General features: G+C 37.3%; 1 protein-coding gene across 1 annotated transcript; it reads left to right on the top strand.

The window, feature by feature from the left end:
• The first annotated feature begins 1,767 nt into the window (after nt 1-1,767).
• On the top strand, nt 1,768-4,015 carry LOC147641015 (fructose-bisphosphate aldolase 5, cytosolic-like). The gene is made up of 2 exons (XM_086817320.1): nt 1,768-2,050; nt 2,768-4,015. Exons 1-2 carry the CDS (start codon nt 2,023-2,025, stop codon nt 3,814-3,816), a joined length of 1,077 nt encoding a protein of 358 aa, XP_086673446.1. The 5' UTR covers nt 1,768-2,022; the 3' UTR covers nt 3,817-4,015.
• The last annotated feature ends 16,137 nt before the right edge of the window (nt 4,016-20,152 follow it).

Raw genomic sequence — 20,152 nt, 5'->3', positions numbered from 1 at the left:
CTTCCTTGTTGGTAAATGAGAACTTGGAGCCTGTAATATGAAAATGTATTTCATATTTTTGTTCTTGTTATAATATTACTTAGTATATGGCACACTCTCATATTTTTTGTCTCTACCTTTGCACTAGCCTTATCCAATAAGTATAATAGTATATAGCTTATATACAGTAAATGCATCTAGATAAAGTATTCCACCATTCCTTCTTATTGGACATCTAATAATAACATTCACAAAACCAATAATCTCAAGCCATGTGCCCAACTTGAGGATTTTGATGTTTACTACACTACACTTGATATTCTACTATCTGTGCTAGTTAAAATTTTAAAAAATGCTTAGAATGGGTTTCCTTTTTTGAAAAAGACAAAAAACTTAAATAGTCTTGGGAACATAGTAGATTGGACTCACGATATCCATACAAAAAAGGAAACATAGATTTAGTTAGCCACTATTGTCATCTCAAAAGATACGACACTTTTTTTAAATGAGGCAGGCTATGATGTTTAACACATCATGCAAAATACAAATCTCTGCAAACATAGGGGTTACCATTTTAAGAAGCATAACTAACCTTCATTAACACCGCATAATGCATGTTTTGTCTTACCTTATTTTATCATTGACAACAACCTTGTCAAGAAATCTCTCTTCTCCTAAATTCAGTAATTTCTTTTGCAAGCATAATCTCTCTCTCTCTCATATTATTATAGAATAAACAACAATAACATCTAATCTCTCTCTCTCATAATCTCTCTCTCTCTCTCTCTCTCTCTCTCTCTCTCTCATATTATTATAGAATAAACAACAATAACATCTAATCTCTCTCTCTCTCTCTCTCTCTCTCTCTCTCTCTCTCTCTCTCTCTCTCATATTATTATAGAATAAACAACAATAACATCTAATATAATGTATAGGTCATTATTACGACTCATGAAAAAAGGGGCACAATGAAAGGACCCTCTTGTTTCATGTCATAGGAAATTTGATGCTCGAGTTGCAAAGCTAGATACTTTTTTCAGTGCTTGTAAATAATAAAAAACAAGAACATTTAAAAATTGCCTTCTCCTCTTTTTTGCAACTTCACTTTTGAAGGAGTTGTTCACATGAGAGAGGCAACGTTCTCTTGCTTCACACCACAAAGTATTAAAAAAAGGAACTTTCTGATGATAAAAAACCAACCATGTTAAAGATAAAATAATCATAGATGTACAAACAATGCTAGGAAAAAACTCGGCTTTACCATCATTGCACGTTGAAAAATTACCTTCAAATTTTGAGTTTGAAGTTTAAAATTGGTGGTTTTAGAGGGGTTTTAGCATACAAAATTTACATCCATTTATGTTATTTTCCACCTATAAATGAGATATCTTATTTCAAGCGTTGTGTGCAGTGCTTGATATGTGTAGGTGGTTGAAAATAGACCGGGGTCTAGTGTATTTCCTAGGTAGGTAGAATGTGTAGCACTTGCTACTCAAAGAGTGTATCAAATTTGAGCTGCATACGCACTCTTGTATGAAGTGTTAACTTCTGTCTCAGTGTTAAAATTTGTTAAAGGGTGTACAAAATGAGCTAATTATATGCTATAAGCAACCATAGCCAAAGCTACACTTTGTAACTTCTTGGGGATTTTTTTTTTGGTTTGGAAAAAAGAATCGAGAAAAGAAAAAGGTCAAAAGTGAACCAAAAAAAAAAAAAATCCAACTTCTTTGCTATGCTATCTTCCACCGAGTCCACTTAAGGCTTATCCGCTATAGATTTGGTGATCATGTGACGTGATTTGAGATAAGCGCTGACGGTGCGATGCCTAAAAGATCTCCGACAGAAGAGGGGAGGAGATTCCACACACGTGGCGGGCGATCACGCATGCTGCGGCGAGCACGGCGCCGTTGGATGCGTGCCACGGTGCGAAGCTTCCACAGTAAACTATAAAAGCGCTACAGTTGATTTCAGAGCAGGTTTTCGTTTGCAATTTCTGTGTTAGGGCTTAGCGGTTGGGTCTTTCTGTGTGCGTGGAACTCCTCCATGGCATCCTTCGTCGGCAAATACGCAGGTCAGCATCTCTCCTTCAGCCTTAGTCTGTTTTCTTCATGAGTTCTGCGTCTGGATTACAGTGTCTATGCCTGGATTAGGGTTGTGTGCCACTCCAATAAAGCCTCTTAATCAAGGTTCAGAATGAAAGTCGCACGGTTTAGTTATGATGTTAGATAATCTAATGACCTTATGATGGGTTCATCATGGCCTGAAGGGGTACCAAAGGCATATGATGGTAGATAAGAGTCATTATAATAGATAAGGAGGGATGCCTAGGGCACATGATGGTAATATCCTTGGGGCATATGATGGTAGATATGGAGGATTAATGATGAAAGATATGGAAGATGGTAGATTCCTTGGCATTTGATGCTAGATGCAGAAGGTTACCAAGGGGACTGCGATATCCTTGGCATACATGGAAGGATGCAGAAGGTTACCATGGGCATATGAGATAGTGGGTATGTAGGGGTATCAAGAGCTTGTGACAGAACATTTCCTTAGCCTATATATTGGTGGCATAAGATGGTATATTGGTGGCATAAGATGGAAGATATCTTTGCCATTTGATGATAGATATAGTGAAACAGCTTGCCATTGTGTCACATGGTAGTCTCATGGTATAAATAAATCAGAGACCTATACTCTCTTCTAAGTTATTGTTGGGCTCTGACTGTTTGTATATGGCTTGGTTGATTTATATCTGAATCTTCTTCATCTTCTTCAATGTTTACAGATGAGCTCATTGCAACAGCCAAGTACATCGCCACTCCTGGCAAAGGAATACTAGCAGCAGATGAGAGTACTGGAACAATTGGCAAGCGTCTAGCCAGCATCAACGTTGAGAATGTGGAATCCAATAGGCAAGCTCTCCGGGAGTTGCTGTTTACTGCCCCAGGGTGCTTGCAATACTTAAGTGGGGTGATCCTGTTTGAGGAGACCCTATATCAGAAGACGGCGAGTGGCAAGCCTTTTGTGGAGGTGTTGAAGGAGGGTGGTGTGATCCCTGGCATCAAGGTGGACAAAGGCACAGTGGACTTAGCAGGGACCAACAAGGAGACCACCACTCAGGGTCTGGATGGGCTGGCCCAACGTTGCCAGCAGTATTATAATGCAGGTGCACGCTTTGCCAAGTGGAGGGCTGTGCTGAACATCGGTCCGACTGAGCCATCACCCCTGGCCATTCTGGAGAATGCAAATGGTCTGGCACGGTATGCCATCATCTGCCAAGAGAATGGTCTAGTGCCCATTGTTGAGCCAGAGATTCTCGTGGATGGACATCATGACATAAAGAAATGTGCAGCAGTTACAGAAATTGTCCTCGCCGCCGTCTACAAGGCATTAAGTGACCATCATGTGCTTTTGGAGGGCACACTGTTGAAGCCCAATATGGTTACTCCGGGATCAAATGCACCTAAAGTATCCCCACAAGAGATAGCAAAGTACACTGTCCAGGCTCTTCAGAGAACTGTGCCTGTAGCAGTGCCAGGAGTTATGTTTTTATCAGGAGGGCAGAGCGAGGAAGAAGCAAGTCGCAACTTGAATGCCATGAATCAGCTGAAAACCATTATACCGTGGACTCTGTCCTTCTCTTTCGGGCGTGCATTGCAGCAGAGCACTTTGAAGACCTGGGCAGGGAAGAAGGAAAATATCCCTGCTGCCCAGGGAGCGTTTCTTGCTCGTTGCAAGGCCAATTCTGAGGCTGTGTTGGGCAAGTATGCAGGTGATGCCGCACAAGGTGTTGCCACTGGAGAGTCCCTCCATGTCGAGAACTACAAGTACTAACTATCTGTAGGCAGTTGATGAGCTTTCCACTGCAGCCGAGGCTCGAGAGTATGAGAGGTATTGATGGGCAATCTTAATCATGTCCTGATGGCAAAATCTGTGCCTCTAATGAATGGCACTGATGCATTCTAACCGTATTGTTAAGACCTGTAATGTAATCTTAATAAGTGTTGGAGTTTATTCTAAATCTTATTTGCAACTTGTCTTAAGAACAAATTTAATTTTGAGACTCGTACCTCCGATGTATTATGGCTAGATTATAATGTGATTAGAGCAATAGTTGGGGTCACAAGTGTCGCCCACCCTTCCACAAGGATGCTGACTTGGCCCTTCCAAGTCAGCATTTTACTGTGCTGGACTGCCACAATAGTTGGGGTCACAAGTGTCGCCCACCCTTCCACAAGGATGCTGACTCGGCCCTTCCAAGTCAGCATTTTACTGTGCTGGACTGCCATGTAAACCTTGCTTTCTTTGCACTTTATGAACAGCCGCTTATGAGCCTTAAGGTTTATCACCTTAAAATGGTTTAAGGCTTCGTGAAATGAACTTTCAAACCTTTTAACTTCACGGCCTGCAGAATCCCAGCCTCACAAATGCTCTGTTAATGACACAATTACAATGAGAATGAGGAGTCTGCAGTCTCTCTCTCGATCCCAGAAACTCCCAAGGGAATATGTGTGCATTATAGCCTTTGCAAAGGATATGACTAGTTATAAATGTGGAGATGAGCATAATGAACTAATGGAGAACTCTAGGGTGCCTAAATGTGGGAGTTATCTAAATGTATGGTGGGTGTTTGTAGAGTAGTTGAGTGCATGAGAAAGTGGATAGGTGCATGTAATCCTATGCTCAGGGTTATATGAGATATGGTGATTGTTCTTATCATTTTGTAATATAATTTGGTAATTTTGCTTTAATTTAAATTATAATAAGAATTTTTGATCTCTGCACGTATTTCAAAACCTAAGATCTAATTTTTATCCTCTTGCTTTTAAATCAATACCCAAACCTTGAAAGAACCTTAGCAAATTGAGGAATCTTATTGTTGTCTTGGACCTTAGAAATTTAGTTGTTGGAATAGCCTATTGCTAACGTTAGGAAAATTTATCATTTAATTAAATTATGAGAAAAACCTTGGGATGAATCATATTTTAGAGAGAGTCAATCTAGATGTCTTAAATTGTGATAAATCTAAGTCTAAATAGTCCTTAAGTTGAGTCCTACCTAGAGAGAGAGAGAGTAGGATTAGGTTTGTAGAGAGAAAATTAGCACTATAATGAAAAAAATCTTTGTTTAAGAATAGAAAAATTAGAGTTGGTTAGGATTTTTTGAGAATGGGTACAAGGATAACTAAGCATTCTGGATAGAGAAAATTTTAGGAGGAGAATTTCTAGAAATAGAACAATTAGAGTTGGTTAGGATTTTTTGAGAATGGGTACAAGGATAACTAAGCATTTTGGATAGAGAAAATTTTAGGAGGAGAATTTCTAGAGAGAAAGAGAAGTGATCTATGTATAGATCAGATTAAGGCCAAGAATAGGTCAAAAACCTAGATATGACTTTAGAAAACCAAATTATATAGACATGGATAGATTGAATCAATCTCTCCCAAGAAAAACATATCTTTAGAGAGAAAAAGTCTAAATTAGAGAAATTAATTCTTAAATTAGGGAGTTTATAAGTTTCTTAATCAAGAGAAAAGTTATATCTTAGAAGGAAAGTTTTGAGTATAATAAAGAGACCAAATTAAATGATTCTTAGATGAATAATAACTAGCATCAAGAACATGAAAATAAAGGATTGGATGAGTTAAATTCAAAAGTCTTGAAGTTGTAAACGATTTGATATCCTAATGATATCAAGGGAAATGAGTTTGAGAAATCAAAGTTAGGTATTAGGAAACCTTTAAGGAAGGGAAGTCCTTAAAATTTACCAAAAGACCTTTAGAGATCTTCAACTTAAAGATAAGCCCGAATAAAAGAAGTCGATAAATTACCTCAGAATGATCTTCTTGTATGCAAAGGACCTTAAATAAAGTTGAATAGAATGATTTATGGAATCAAGACTTGGAAGTGATCTGAAGGAAGGGAATAATCTCGCCAAGATATGTGTGGCTAAAGAAGTTTTGAGTGGAGAGCTGTGATGTCTCATTGAGCTTGTGGTTTACATCGCGTCGAATGTAAATATTATGTAAATTGTTGAAATCTTGTTGTATTGTTTGGAATACTATATTCATGTGATGCATATATGTTTGTTTATGGAAGCCTATGAAAGTACCACAAGCTTGTGGAAGCCTTTGAAGGTACCACATGCATATATGTTTGTTTGTGGAAGCCGTTGAAGGTACCATATGCATATATGTTTGATTATAGAAGCCTATAAAGCTACCACATGCTTGTGAGAGCCTGTGAAGGTACCACATGTATATATGTTTGTTTGTGGATGCCTATGAAGGTACCACATAGGTTTATGGATTGCCTTGTGTGGGTGTTATTTGAAAGGTACATCATATAAAGGCGGTCGACTGAGTCTTTGATCCCTCTCGACTGAACGCGAGTGTGCTCCTGCCACAATTGGTGTGATCAACAAGAAGCAACTCCCAAGTGAAATGGATAGGATAGTGCGTGGTCGCTAAGTATGTGTGTTCTAGTGCTAGACATATGTGTCTCCTGACGCTAGTACCTAGAGTGTTCATGCTTCTGGGATAGGTGATGACCAATAGAAGCGATTCCTAGGATATTTTGGTATTAGTGTTTAGGTGGATGTGAGACATGTAGAACTCCTCTGGTCACTGTGGTCCATGAGTGATCGAGGTTATTGGTGCGTACCGTCCTGGTCTAAGAATGATGATCGTGGTACAAGGAGATTAATGAGATGATGATGTGACACTGATGTGTTACTTATGATATGTGTTATTGACATATGACATATGCATATTATGAAAAAAAAGAACTATTTGATGTATGTTTTCTTTTAAAAGCAATGTTTTTTAAAGGAGTGCATGTGTGGACTTATCTTAAGTGGTTTGTGTGAGTTAGTTGCAATTTTAGTTGAGCGAGTGCATGAGTTCACACGGCTCCATAGGCCCATGGGATTGGAAGGGGCTAGGCTAAGCCTAAGGATCGAGTCGAAGTAGAGAAAAAGGATTAAATGTTGGAAAGTGGGTGGTTAGGTGGACCGAGAAAAAGGATTAAATGTTGAAAAGTGGATGGTCGGGTGGTGGACCTTAGTCGTGGATACTTTCCAAAATGAAACAAACTTGTATTGTTTGAAGGAGAAATACCTAAGACAAGTAGTTCGATTGGCAAGGTTATAAGAGTTGTCTTCATAATCAAAGAATAGTTCAATTGGCAATCATAACAAGGATAAAAGAGTTGCCTCATAATCGAGGAGTCGTGACATCTTGTTGAGCCTTCATAATCAAGGAGTTACAACATCTTGGAGCTGTTTGATGTGACCTACTTGTGAGAATTATGAAGAGAAAACCCTAGAGGAGTCATTCACCTTTCTTGCAAGAATTATTCTAGCCATTTTGAGAGGAACTGATGGAATAGCCAAGTGAGAGCCAACAATTAGGAGCTACAAGTTGATGTGGCCTACTTTTGAGAATTATGAAGAGAAAATCCTGGAGAAGTCATTCACCTTTCTTGTAAGAATCATCCTAGTCATACTGAGAGGAGCTGATGGAATAGCCAAGCAAGAGCCAAGCATTAGGATGTTTTGATATGAGGTCCCAAGTGAGTTACTACCCTTAGTGTGATTCCACTGCCAAAGATAGAAGGGTAGGGGTCTTACAATTGGTATCAAAGTTGAGAGAGGTTTAGGCAATGTTAGATGTATTATTATCATATGGTGCACAGTCTAAAACCAAAACTTACAGTATTTTGTTAGGTTTCTCTTTTAGATGGAGTAGCAGTTTTGGTGAGACCCTATTTATCTAGAATCCTCGACTTATCTTCGGAGTAAAATATGATAGCATTCACCTTCAAGAACCTTCTCTCCTCAACTCATTGTGCTAATGAATTACCTTGACTCGACACCTCGACAGCCTCTACTTTCCGACCGTTGATCAGAGATACATGTGATGCTCAGTGGATCGTGGCACCGTGTAGCCAAGATGAACGATTGGTGGAGGACATGGCCCTTGCGAGATCCTTATTTGGGTGGATATTGTGGAAGGGATAGTTCTCTACTACTACAAACCACTCTGGAAAGATCTTAGAGTTTATATATTGATGTGTAAGATTCTTAGGTGTTATATTCCTCAACACAGGATCTCGAATACTGCTAATTGAGCCTTTGAGCGATTTTACTTAGGTGTTATATTCCTCAATACAGTCGAGCCTTTGATTGAGTTTACTATGGCATGTCCATTCACATGTATCACCGTTGCATGAGGCTAGGCTTGGTCATTTTGATGACCTCTTCTGATGTACTCAAATAAAAAGTTTTGGAATAAAATAAATATTTCCTTTTCTTTTGTTTGAATCTTGTCTTTCTTGAGTAATGTTGTGTAAAGTTAAAAATGTAGTATGGACAAGAACTTGCCTTCTTCTTTAGAAACACAAGTGATCCAAGTTGCATTTGAGAATTTAGCCAATGATAGAGTGATGGTTGTGACCTTTTATCTCAATTACAGAGAATATTACTCTGGGAAGTCTTATTTACTATTCATGTGCCAGGTGATTAGTGGGATGAGGACGAAGAAAAGTTTATTTTGGTGATAGAGATAAACTATTTTTCATTCTATGCTGGTAGGTTACAAGTCACTAGGGTTCATTATTATTGATTATCCATGGTTACTAGCTATTTAGCTGGATTGCTATTTATAAAGTGGCAATAGTCACTATATAAGTGACTTATGGGTTATTGTGACTCAACAATATCACTTGGTTGATGATATGTGCCTAGACTTGACTCATGCCATGGATATGGAGGTTCACAAGAAGTATTGTCGAAGGTCCCCTAGGAGAGGCTCTAGTGGTGCCATGGACATAGCGGTTGACAAGAAGTCTTGCCGAAGGTCGCTTAGGAGAGGCTCTAGTGGTGCCAGGGGCTGACTAGATTGGCATGTGGGGAGTGGAACCTTAGCCCCCGGCTCGGGAGAGATTCCTAATGGAATTTATGGTTGGGAGATGAGTTTGCCTGCACCCTTCTATATGTTCTAACCTTGTGTATTTAGCTTGTGTATCAAGTGGTCCTATGGGGGCTTTACATTTTACCTTGAATGAGTATTTAGCTAGGCTTAATCATCCTAATATGTATCTCCCTCCTAGAAAATTTGTAATTATAGGCCTGTATTGTCGTTTATAACTTTTTGGATACCAATATAAAAAAATCTTTCCATGGTAATGTAACAAAAAATTTGAGGAAAGAAAGGAAATTATTTTCTCCTTATGTAATCATTGCCAAGATTTTGATTCAAGAGTCTTCTCTTTCAAAAGAATCATGAGGCGCGAGCATTGAGTGCAAAACTATGTATCTAAGGCATTAGATAACGATGTCAAAGAGGCACTCCATAGGTCTCGGCCATTCCAAGGTCTCAACAAGGACCATTTCGACCATTTTGAGGTGAGGGTAACAATCTCGGAGAGGCGATTTTAAATTGGACTAATTTCATAGATGAGTACTTTGAAATTACCGAGTGCAATGACAAAAGAAGGAAGGCTCTTTTTCTAGGGTAAAGATTGCCACTGTTACTCAGAATTATTAGAGGAACCACATTGAATCTATCTATCTAAACCAAGATGAACTTAAATGGGAAGATATGAACTCGGAAAAGTTGGAGGAACTACATCGAATCTAACTATTTTTAAACCACGATGAACTCAAATGGGAAGACATGTAGGCTTATCTCCATCAAAGGTTTTGTCCCCCATCAAAGAATTTGTCCCCCTCGATTTCAAGAGGAAATGATGAATGAGTTCATAGAGTTATCTCACGTAGGAAAACCTATTGAGGTGTATCATCAACCCCATGCAAGCCTAGTCCGATATGCTCCTATGATGGTGGATGATGAGATCCTTCTCTATGGTTTTGTCAGAAGATTAGATCCTCCCCTAGACATATTGGTAAAGAATGTGAAACCTTGTTTATTAAATGTAGTAAGGATGGATGAGGTTTTTGCACAAGCTTTTCCTAAGTGGATAGCCTAGCAGAAGCCCTTTTTTCTCCCTCACTCCATCTAATTCTAATTTGCTAAAGCCAAAGAAAAATTGGGGAGCCTGCATGGTGACTACTAAAAAGACATAGAAAAAAGCATGTGTTTCTAAAGGACAGATCCAACCTTAGCATATAGAATTCTTTCTCAATAGGGTTCACAAGGATTGTAAGAAGTACCATATCCATGGTGACTACTATAAAGAGACGATGAGTTTATGTATGAGCTTGTGTTTACAAAAAGAGACAAGAAAAAATTGGCAAAAAAGTTTACAAGCACATAAAATGTGTTTTAATTTAATTCCATATTTAAATTTATAATCGAGTTACATTTTGTTGATAGTGAGACTCAAAACCTTGATGTAAGGTGTGGTGACCGGGGTTGTGTGAAGGCATTGCAAGTATTTTGCTTATGCATAGATTGTTGAAATATGTAAGCTTGAGTTATTTGGTTGTGAACTTAGCTTAGAGGTGCAAGATATTATCTTTTGTGTTGTGGAAAGTGAAGAAAACCACATCAAATATTGTGTGAATGCTGCGAGCCACATGAAATCGTGTGGAAAAGGGATTGTCACATGGCATGACACATTTAAGGAATTGGACTAGAGGCTATCTATATTAGAAGCCTCCCATTGTATGGTTGATAACACATTACAATAGAGATTGGTTGATTGTGACTATCTTGTCTACTTTGCATTAGTGTGCTAATTATCATTATGGATTATCTTAATTATTTTGAGCCTCCTTAAGTATATGCTAACCATGTGATTAGACTAGGCTTAGCACGTTTTCAAATTCTTAACATAGTATCATAAGCCATGATTGGTGTGACGGTTTATTTTTAGAGTGTTGGTTTTATCATGGCTAGTGTAAAGAGAAAAATTATGCCACACTCATTATCATTAGGGACAAATATTATTATGATATTATGCCTTCACATGGTTCATTTAAAGATTGGGGGCCACTTTAAGTTGCCCATCCTTTGACATTGAAATAAATCTTGGTTAGCCCTCTCTTTTTTTTTGAAGTTTTGTCAGAAGCACATATATGAAGTAATATCTTGCTTGCGAAATCTTTATTACATACTCCTACATGTTACTCCTACATGTTTCATAACTTCATCAAATATTGCGTATGCAACTTTGACCCTTACTAAAACCTATCCTTAAGGTTGAAATAAATCTTTGTTAGACCTCTTGTTTTTAGAAATTTAATAGGAAGCACATATATGAAGTTTCATCTTTCTTGTAAAATCATTATTACATACTCTTATATAAAGTTTCATCTTGCTTGCCAGAAATCGTTATTACATACTCATATATGTTTTAGGCTTCATCAAATATGTCATATGCAACTTTGAGCCTTACTAAAACCTATCCTTGAGGTTTTAATAAATCTTTGTTAGCCCCTTTTTTTTTTGAAAATTTGTAAGAAGCACATATATGAAGTTTATAAGTGTAGCTTATGCCTATTTGTTTCACCCTCTATAATAAGTATTCATTCATGTGATGACTATAAGGTTTTTAGTATTGGTCTCGAAACCGCGTGCAAAAATCAATACCATCTTTGAAAATTTTGCAAGTAAATGCTTGTTATTGATATGGTAAACTTAAAAGGCTATATTTCAATAAAAATCAATGAACCATTGAATTACTATTTTACATCTTTTCAAAATTTTAATTTATTTTGGATTATTAATTATCCTTACTATGAGATTAAAGTATGAATGTTATGTATTGGTCACCCCTTAACATTAAAGACTTGATTTTCACCATAAAATGGTTAAATGCATGCTATAAAGCAATGCGTTTAATCATGTCATACCAACTTGTATATGTGCATTCTCTTGATTATATGAATGTATACTAGAGATATCAAAATTTTGATGCTTCAACACTTTTGATTAAAGAAAGGTCACAAGTGTCATGAATAAAAAAAGTATGCAAAATATCTTTATTGAAAAAGGGTTTCTTTCCAAATAACGATATCAAAGAGGCACTCCATAGGTCTCAGCCATTCCAAGGTCTCAACAAGGACCATTCCGACCATTCTGAGGTGAGGGTAACAATCTCGGAGAGGCGATTTTAAATTGGAATAATTTCATAGATGAGTACTTTGAAATGGAATAATTACCGAGTGCAATGACAAAAGAAGGAAGGCTCTTTTTCTAGAGTAAAGATTGCCAGTGTTACTCATAATTATTAGAGGAACCACATCGAATCTAACTATCTAAACCAAGATGAACTTAAATGGGAAGATATGAACTCGGAACAATTGGAGGAACTACATCGAATCTATTTAAACCATGTTGAACTCAAATGGGAAGACATGAAGGCTTATCTCCATCAAAGGTTTTGTCCCCCATCAAAGAATTTGTCCCCCTAGATTTCAAGAGGAAACGATGAATGAGTTCGTAGAGTTATCTCACGTAGGAAAACCTATTGAGGTGTATCATCAATCCCATGCAAGCCTAGTCCGATATGCTCCTATGATGGTGGATGATAAGATCCTTCTCTATGGTTTTGTCAGAAGATTAGATCCTCCCCTTGTGAAACCTTGTTTATTAAATGTAGTAAGGATGGATGAGGTTTTTGCACAAGCTTTTCCTAAGCGGATAGCCTAGTAGAAGCCCTTTTTTCTCCCTCACTCCATCTAATTCTAATTTGCTAAAGCCAAAGAAAAATTAGGGAGCCTGCATGGTGACTACTAAAAAGATATAGAAAAAAGCATGTGTTTCTATAAGGACGAATCCAACCTCAGCATATAGAATTCTTTCTCAATAGGGTTCACAAGGATTGTAAGAAGTACCATATCCATGGTGACTACTATAAAGAGACGATGAGTTAATGTATGAGCTTGTGTTTACAAAAAGAGACAAGAAAAAATTGGCACAAAAGTTTACAAGCACATAAAATGTGTTTTAACTTAATTATTTTGAGCCTCCTTAAGTATATGCTAACCATGTGATTAGACTAGGCTTAGCACGTTTTCAAATTCTTAACATAGTATCACAAGAGGTTTAGCTAAGCCATGATTGGTGTGACGGTTTATTTTTAGAGTGTTGGTTTTATCATGGCTAGTGTAAAGAGAAAAATTATGCCACTCATTATCATTAGGGACAAATATTATTATGATATTACTGCTCATACAATCTAAAAAGATGATGGGGAAAAGTGTTCATAAGGTTAGTGATAGCTATTATTGAAAATGCTACTAAAAAGCTGGGGACGTGGATATGAATTTCAGATACCATGGTGAAAAAATATAGAATGTGAAATTTATATAAAGCTTCAGGAAAGGCATTAGGCGTCATCATCGTGATGTCAAAGTCCACAACTTTCGTAGTCGAATCCCAAACGATTCCACATGCCCGTAGGGTAATAGATGTCCATCCCTCAAGGAAGGACCAAGGAGGAGGCTCGTGGTATGAGTTTTTCGACCAAAAGGTAGATATGTGGTCCATAAGTTTCTCTAAGGGCCAATAAGAGTGGTCGGATTGAAGGTTGATCAACCATTTTGTTGAGGTTGACTTCAAGCCAAGATAGTAGAACTTTATTCAATTTCCTAACAAATAAGCTTATAAATAAAAGTATCTTATCTAGAATTCTAGGTAAAGTTCTCTTAAATGTTTTCATAACATACAAGAAAAATTTTAAAAAATTGATCAAAAAACATAAATTTAAATTATACTCTATTTATGATATGCTTCAATATTAAACATGGTTAGAAAGTACTAAAAGTTGATAAAATAAGGAAAGAATAAAAGAAGAAGTTGGTCAGCAAGTCTCACCACACGGTAATAATTTGCCCAATAACACGGGTCATGACCTTTCCTCATAAATTTTAAACTTGTTGTAGTCAAAGCTTTATAATAAAGCTTAACATAAGCTTTCAAAAAAAAGTTTTAATAATGGATTTTAGCTTTTTAATTAAGGATAGGTAAAGCTTTATAAGGTTTAAAGGTTCATAACAAAGCTTTATTTAGACTTTGATCTAAAATTTTTGAAAGCTTTATAACTTAGCAAAAAAAGTTTAAGTTTAGGTATTACATAAAGGTTTATATTCACAAAGTTATAACATAAGGCATTTTTTTAAAAGAATTATAGTAGAGAAGCTAAAGATTTTTTTTTCATAATATAAAAAGAGGACTTCCTACCATATTCTCCATATTCTAGGATTAATCATCCTAAATTAATTGAATGATTCTCATTATAATCATGGAAAATTTGATTTTTATGTTTATGCATAAATAGTTAATTAGAAAAAAGAGGAATTTCTAGTGATCCATTTTTATGTTAAAAGAGTAATCCCCATGACAATGGAAATCCATGTATTCCAATGAAGCAAGAGAAAAATTGGGATGCTAAAATAATGTATATTTTACTTAAAAATTAAAGAAGGATTTTAGTTAAATTTATCTTTTTGCATAGATAAATTTAAATGATGAAAGAGGAATTCCCACCATATTGGAATTCAACTATTTAGATGGGAAAAGAGAAATTCCTAGTATATTGGAATTAATGAGTATTGTATTTAAATTCAAAGATAAATTTTAGAAAAATTTATTTTATCTATGAAAAGTATTTAAATGTTAAAAGAGGAATTCCATCATTTAGATGGGAAAAGAGAAATTCCTAACATATTGGAATTAATGAGTATTGTATTTAAATTCAAAGATGAATTTGAGATGAATTTATTTTATCTATGAGAAATATTTAAATGTTGAAAGAGAAATTCCTATGACATTTGGAATTCCATCATTTAGATGTGAAAAGAGAAATTCCTAGCATATTGGTATTTTATTTTAGATGAAATTACTTTATGAGAAATATTTGATGAAATAAAAGAGGAATACCCATGACATTGGAATGCAATTAATTAAATGCAAAAAGAGGAATTTCCATGGTATTTGAGATCCAAGAAGCTAAATAAGAAGAAGAGAAATTTTTAGTATAATTCAATTTATGATTATTTATCAAAAGTGAAAATATGGGTAAAATTGATTTCTGTAAATCCCATGAATTCTTTTATGCAAAAGAGGAATATTGAATATAATTTAATTGAGAAATTGAGAACGAATAATGTGGATGTGTATGTGGAAGAATGGATGTGGATGTGTATGTGTATGTGGAAGAATGGATGTAGATGTGTATGTGGAAAAATGAATGTGGATGTGTATATGGAAGAATGGATGTAAATGTGTATGTGGAAGAATGGATGTGGATATGTATGTGTGGAAGAATGGATGTGGATGTGTATATGGAAGAATCGATGTGGATGTGTATGTGAAAGGATGTGATGTTAATGTGAGTAAATGAATGAGATGTGATGTGTTGTGAATCGGGATAAGAATGAATGAGATGAGATGTGAAATGAATGAGATGAGATGTGAAATGAATGAGATGAGATGTGATGTAAATTGAGATAGATGTGAAATGAATGAGGTGTGATGGGATGTGAATATGGGTTGATGCGAGTGGATGAGAATATGTGATGGGATGTGAATATGGGTTGATGCGAGTGGATGAGATGTGATGAGAATAAATGAGAAAGATGTGATGAGATGGAAAATGATGTGATTGGATGGATGAGAATGGGTATACATATGAATTGGATATGGATTAAGTAATGTGGATGGATGTGGAACAATGTGAAAGATGAGAGTTCATGATAGGAACTGTATTTATGACATGTTTTTAAATGATTGTTTTATGTCAGAAATGCTGGGGAAGCATTTTGACCATCTTGTGAATGAGGTCATGGAGACCTAGCTAATAAAGTTACAACAGCTGACGGAGAGTCAATGGAGGACGTCTCGCATAGCAAGCTCGACTGAGGTCTTGACCAGCCTCGATTCGATTCAAATGGTGAGCTTCCCGTACGGTGGATGAGGGACCAAGGAAGCAGCCTCTGAGTGAAGCGCTAGGTGACCTCTGCGAAGGATCCTAGAGGGTGCTGACCATACACGGTGCTCGGGCTCTGGGTCGCCGAAGATACCCACACGTGCATCGGGGAAGATATTGGAACAAGGAGTAAGAGTTGTTTTCTGAAACCAGGCATGGATCTGGTTGATTGACCTTGCTGGTCCTCAAACGGATGAGTCCATTGCTTTTTTATATGGATCTGTTGGTTGATCTTGCCGATCTTCAACGGAGATTCCATCTTGATTTTTATAAGTGAATATATTGTTGGGTACTATAAGCTAGGAACTATCGAAAAGGCCCTTGAGGGACAGGTGGTGAGCGTTCTGGTTTGTCGATGATGCCATAGGTACACCGATGAAGGAATGATTGGAAATTAGGATTCAATCGGATATTTTGGAGGATTATGATCAATGACACTATGGTTTCATTAAATGATTGTTTTAAAGATGGCTGAATCTATGAAAAAGGTGATTTTATATTGGGTGTGTAAGTGGTATGACTGGCGTTAAATTTGCATGAATATCCGGCTAGGGGGCCTGGGAACTCTTTTCCATGGTACCCAGGACAAAACCTAACCAAATTCCTAATTGGATCCCATCACTATAGTGGTTGGGCGGTTGGCGGTTGGCTAACCCGTGGGACTGGATGGGGTTAGAATGGACTGATGGATCCATAAAATAAGACTCAATTATGTTATAGTACGATAGATGAAGTAAATCCCAGATAGTAATTGTTCTATGGAAAAAGAATCAACGGCTATGCCTCTCGATGGGGAAAAAAGCGTTGGTTTCTATGATCCAAGTGTAAGTTTCTTCCTTGATGTGACCAAGTGACTCACAGGTTTGGTCAGATCGGTTTGGTCAATAATGACCCTGACTACATTAGAGTACAAATATCTTGGTAGAATCACTCGTGCTTCTCGGTAGAGGGAAGTTTTTCCGAGTTTGGTTTTTGAAGAACCAAGGGATTAGTCTCTTGACCGAATATTCGTGGGCGAGGCCCTGTGAAGGATCCTGGCCCACGCAAGAAGTGCTACTTCCGTTGCTAGCACCCTCGAATTTGTTGCTCGGAGGGGGCAGGGGTCTTTCAGTTGGTATGTATCAGAGCGAATTGACTAAAGTGGATCAACTGAGAAGCCAAAAATGTCAAAAATTTGTGAAGTAATAGTAAAAGGTTATAATTGTGATAAAATTCATACAATTTGATATATGGAACGAAGATTCATAAAGTTGAAAGTGGACCTTCAGATGCAGTACCGCAATTGTATGGAAATCCCTGACTTGCTTGAGGCCTAGACATGATGGTATTTACCTTATAATTCTAAGGACCGTAACTACCCGTATATACCGAGGGTATAACTGCAACTCTTTACTGGCAGTATATACGAGTAAATCTAAGACCTTGAAATTATAAGTAAAAATGCTATCTAGATGATGAATTCGAATGTGGTTGATATGATTTTAAAATTTCGGTTGAGAATTGATGAGTTGATTTGGATTCTGATTGAAAAAAAGATGATTCCTGAATTTTGGTTGAAAAGCAATCAGTTGAACAAAGCCACAATGAGGATGAATGGGACAAGTCCATGTGATGATGTTCATAACTGGAATGATGATAATGACTTCAGCAAATCACTATGAGATTAGTGGATTGTGCTGATAGATTGCTACTATTAACACTTGACCTAGTGGATTGAGTTAAGGGATGACAAATTAAAAACCTGCATAACTGAAACTTCCATGGAAGAATGTTCAAATGGAATTTTTGGTCTGATGGACCATTATTGTGTTAAGAATATGAATGATATATTCTGAATAAATTGTTATCTGATAATGAGTTCTATATAAGGGATCTTTATCCGATGATTTTGTGGAGAGCTGACCAATCTAAAAACCCCCAGAATCAGTTCGATCTAAAGTCGGATTTGAATTGTAAATAAAACGACTGAACAAGAATTTTCATATTGATAGGATCATGGATCGAGGTCATTGTGGTAGGAATGATAACCCCCAACTCGATGAGCAAGAGCTCGACTTGGATGTTCGTAAAACTCTTCATAGTTCGCAGCCTGGACCTTTCAAGGGTGAAGGGAAAAACTTGGGAAAGACTGTGGAGAAGTGGATCGAAGCAATGGAAGAGTACTTCGATGTCACCGGGTACAATGAGAAGAGAAAAATGGCTCTTGCAAGGCTGAAGATAGTAGAAATAGCCAGAGTAGCATGGAGAAACCATTGTGAGACAAACCGTGTGGATCGAAACATTCAGACATGGAATGATCTCAAAATTTACCTAAGGGAGAGATTATGTCCTCCCGGCTTTTTGGAAACAAAGATGAACGAATTCTTAGAGTTAACCCAAGGGAGCATAACTATTGAAGTATATCACCAAGCATTTGCTCTCCTCCTCAAATACTCGCCACCGCTAGATGAAGAACAACTGATGGTGGCCAGGTTCATTCGAGTACTGAACGAACCTTTGAATATCCTAGTGAAGAATGCCAAGCCAGTTTCCATGGCCGAAGCAGTGCGGATGGCAAAGGATTTCACCAAGGCCTTTGATGTCAAGGTCCTGCCAAAGCCAGCACCATCACCTTTCAAAAGGTTTTTAGCTCCAAAAGGTGATTCCAACCTTCCACTATCTAAGAGATATAAGGGTCAAGCCCAGGATATGGGAAGCTCCAGAATGGAAGAAATGTCCTTTTCCGGGAACTCAATCTCTTGGAACTCAATCCCTTGGAATTCAACTTCAGAAGTTCCACCCTTGAACAAGGGAGTGAAATGCTATAGCTGTCAAGGATTTGGACATCGCAGTATGGATTGCCCAACTCCTTTTGGAACAAGGTTTTCAGGGTGGGAAAATCAGGGAGGATCAAGATTCCAAACTCTAGCTCCTTCCTTCCAAAGTAATCAGATTTCTTTTTGCCCAAAATCACAGAAATCCTAGAGGTAGACCATCTAACCAACCTGCAGTTTCAATCCAAACTAATGCAAGACCTCCGCCTCAGAATAGGGGAAGTCAGAGAGAGATGTTCCCAAATCGGCCATCCACTTCCAAGGAAGTAATGCTGGAAGTGATTGAAGAAGAAGAAGAAGAAGAAGATGAAAGAGATCATACTCCACCTACTACAAGATGAGGACATCTCGTGTTTTTTAAGTGGGGTAGGATGTACGATTCCTCCCTCCAGCTTTTGAGGTATACAGGTGTAAGAACCTCCCCTTCTGATTTTGTAATTATTCCCCTCGTTGAAATAAAAGAAAGATTCTGTTTTACCCTGTTTTGACCTAGAGAGAGAAAATGTCTACAGGGAGGTAGTCCAAAATTGAGATATTTTTGGATATAAAAATCCTCCTAGTGTCTAAAATGGTTTCCCTTGAAACATAAATTCAAAAAGAACTTTCCAATATGCAATTGGAATTAATTGAAAATAGGTAAAAAGGACCTTAGCCTAAGGGTCCAGATTTTTAGAAATTTTTGAATTATGCTCCAATTACGGTTCCTATGGGCCAATAGGATCAATCTAAATGGGGGAGGAGATAAATCCAATTTATAAAAGAAAAACCCCCAAAAATGAGTAAATTCTCACATAAGATGAAGAGTTGACTAAGGACAAGGTTTATTAGTAAAAAACTGAGTATTACTAAAAGAATGAGATACTTTGGGTATAATGATTCATTTTGGCACCTCTCCTCTCTCCTAGACCAAACCAAATCAAAAGGGAGCCAAACTAGGTCCAAATCTTATCCAAATTCAGCCAAACTGAACCTCAAAAATTCTAGAAACTAGTTGGACTTGGTTAGAGGCCTCCCTTAGCTAATAGATCCTTAGCCCTTTGTAAAAAAATATGAGAACTATACCATGCCAGTATTATACTAAAATAATGATATTTTCTATTATCCTCTAAAAATCCTCTACAAATTGAAGAGATTGGGATCTGTAAAAATAAGACTCAATTCTGCTATAGTATGATAGATGAAGTAAATCCCGGATAGTAATTGTTCTATGGAAAAAGAATCAACGGCTGTGCCTCTCGATGGGAAAAAAAACGTTGGTTTCTATGATCCAAGTGCAAGTTTTGACTACGTTAGAGTACAAATATCTTGGTGGAATCGCCTGTGCTTTCCAGTAGGGGAAAGTTTTTCCGGGTTCGGTTTTTGAAGAACCAAGGGATTAGTCTCTTGACCGAATATCCATGGACGAGGCCCCGAGTGAAGGATCCTAGCCTGCACAAGTGCTAATTCCGCTGCTAGCACCCC

Source organism: Cibotium barometz, chromosome 2 (assembly GCF_041138505.1).
Source record: "Cibotium barometz isolate CiBa-2024 chromosome 2, ASM4113850v1, whole genome shotgun sequence".
Lineage (NCBI taxonomy): Eukaryota > Viridiplantae > Streptophyta > Polypodiopsida > Cyatheales > Cibotiaceae > Cibotium > Cibotium barometz.
The sequence above is the reverse complement of the archived record's forward strand: the minus strand, read 5'-3'. Positions and strand labels throughout refer to the sequence as shown.

Bases quoted from the DNA above. Each gene is read 5' to 3' on its own strand.
- LOC147641015 (XM_086817320.1), top strand. From the start codon at position 2,023: ATGGCATCCTTCGTCGGCAAATACGCAG. The intron at 2,051-2,767 runs GTCAGCATCTCT...CAATGTTTACAG, and splicing joins CTTCGTCGGCAAATACGCAG to ATGAGCTCATTGCAACAGCC.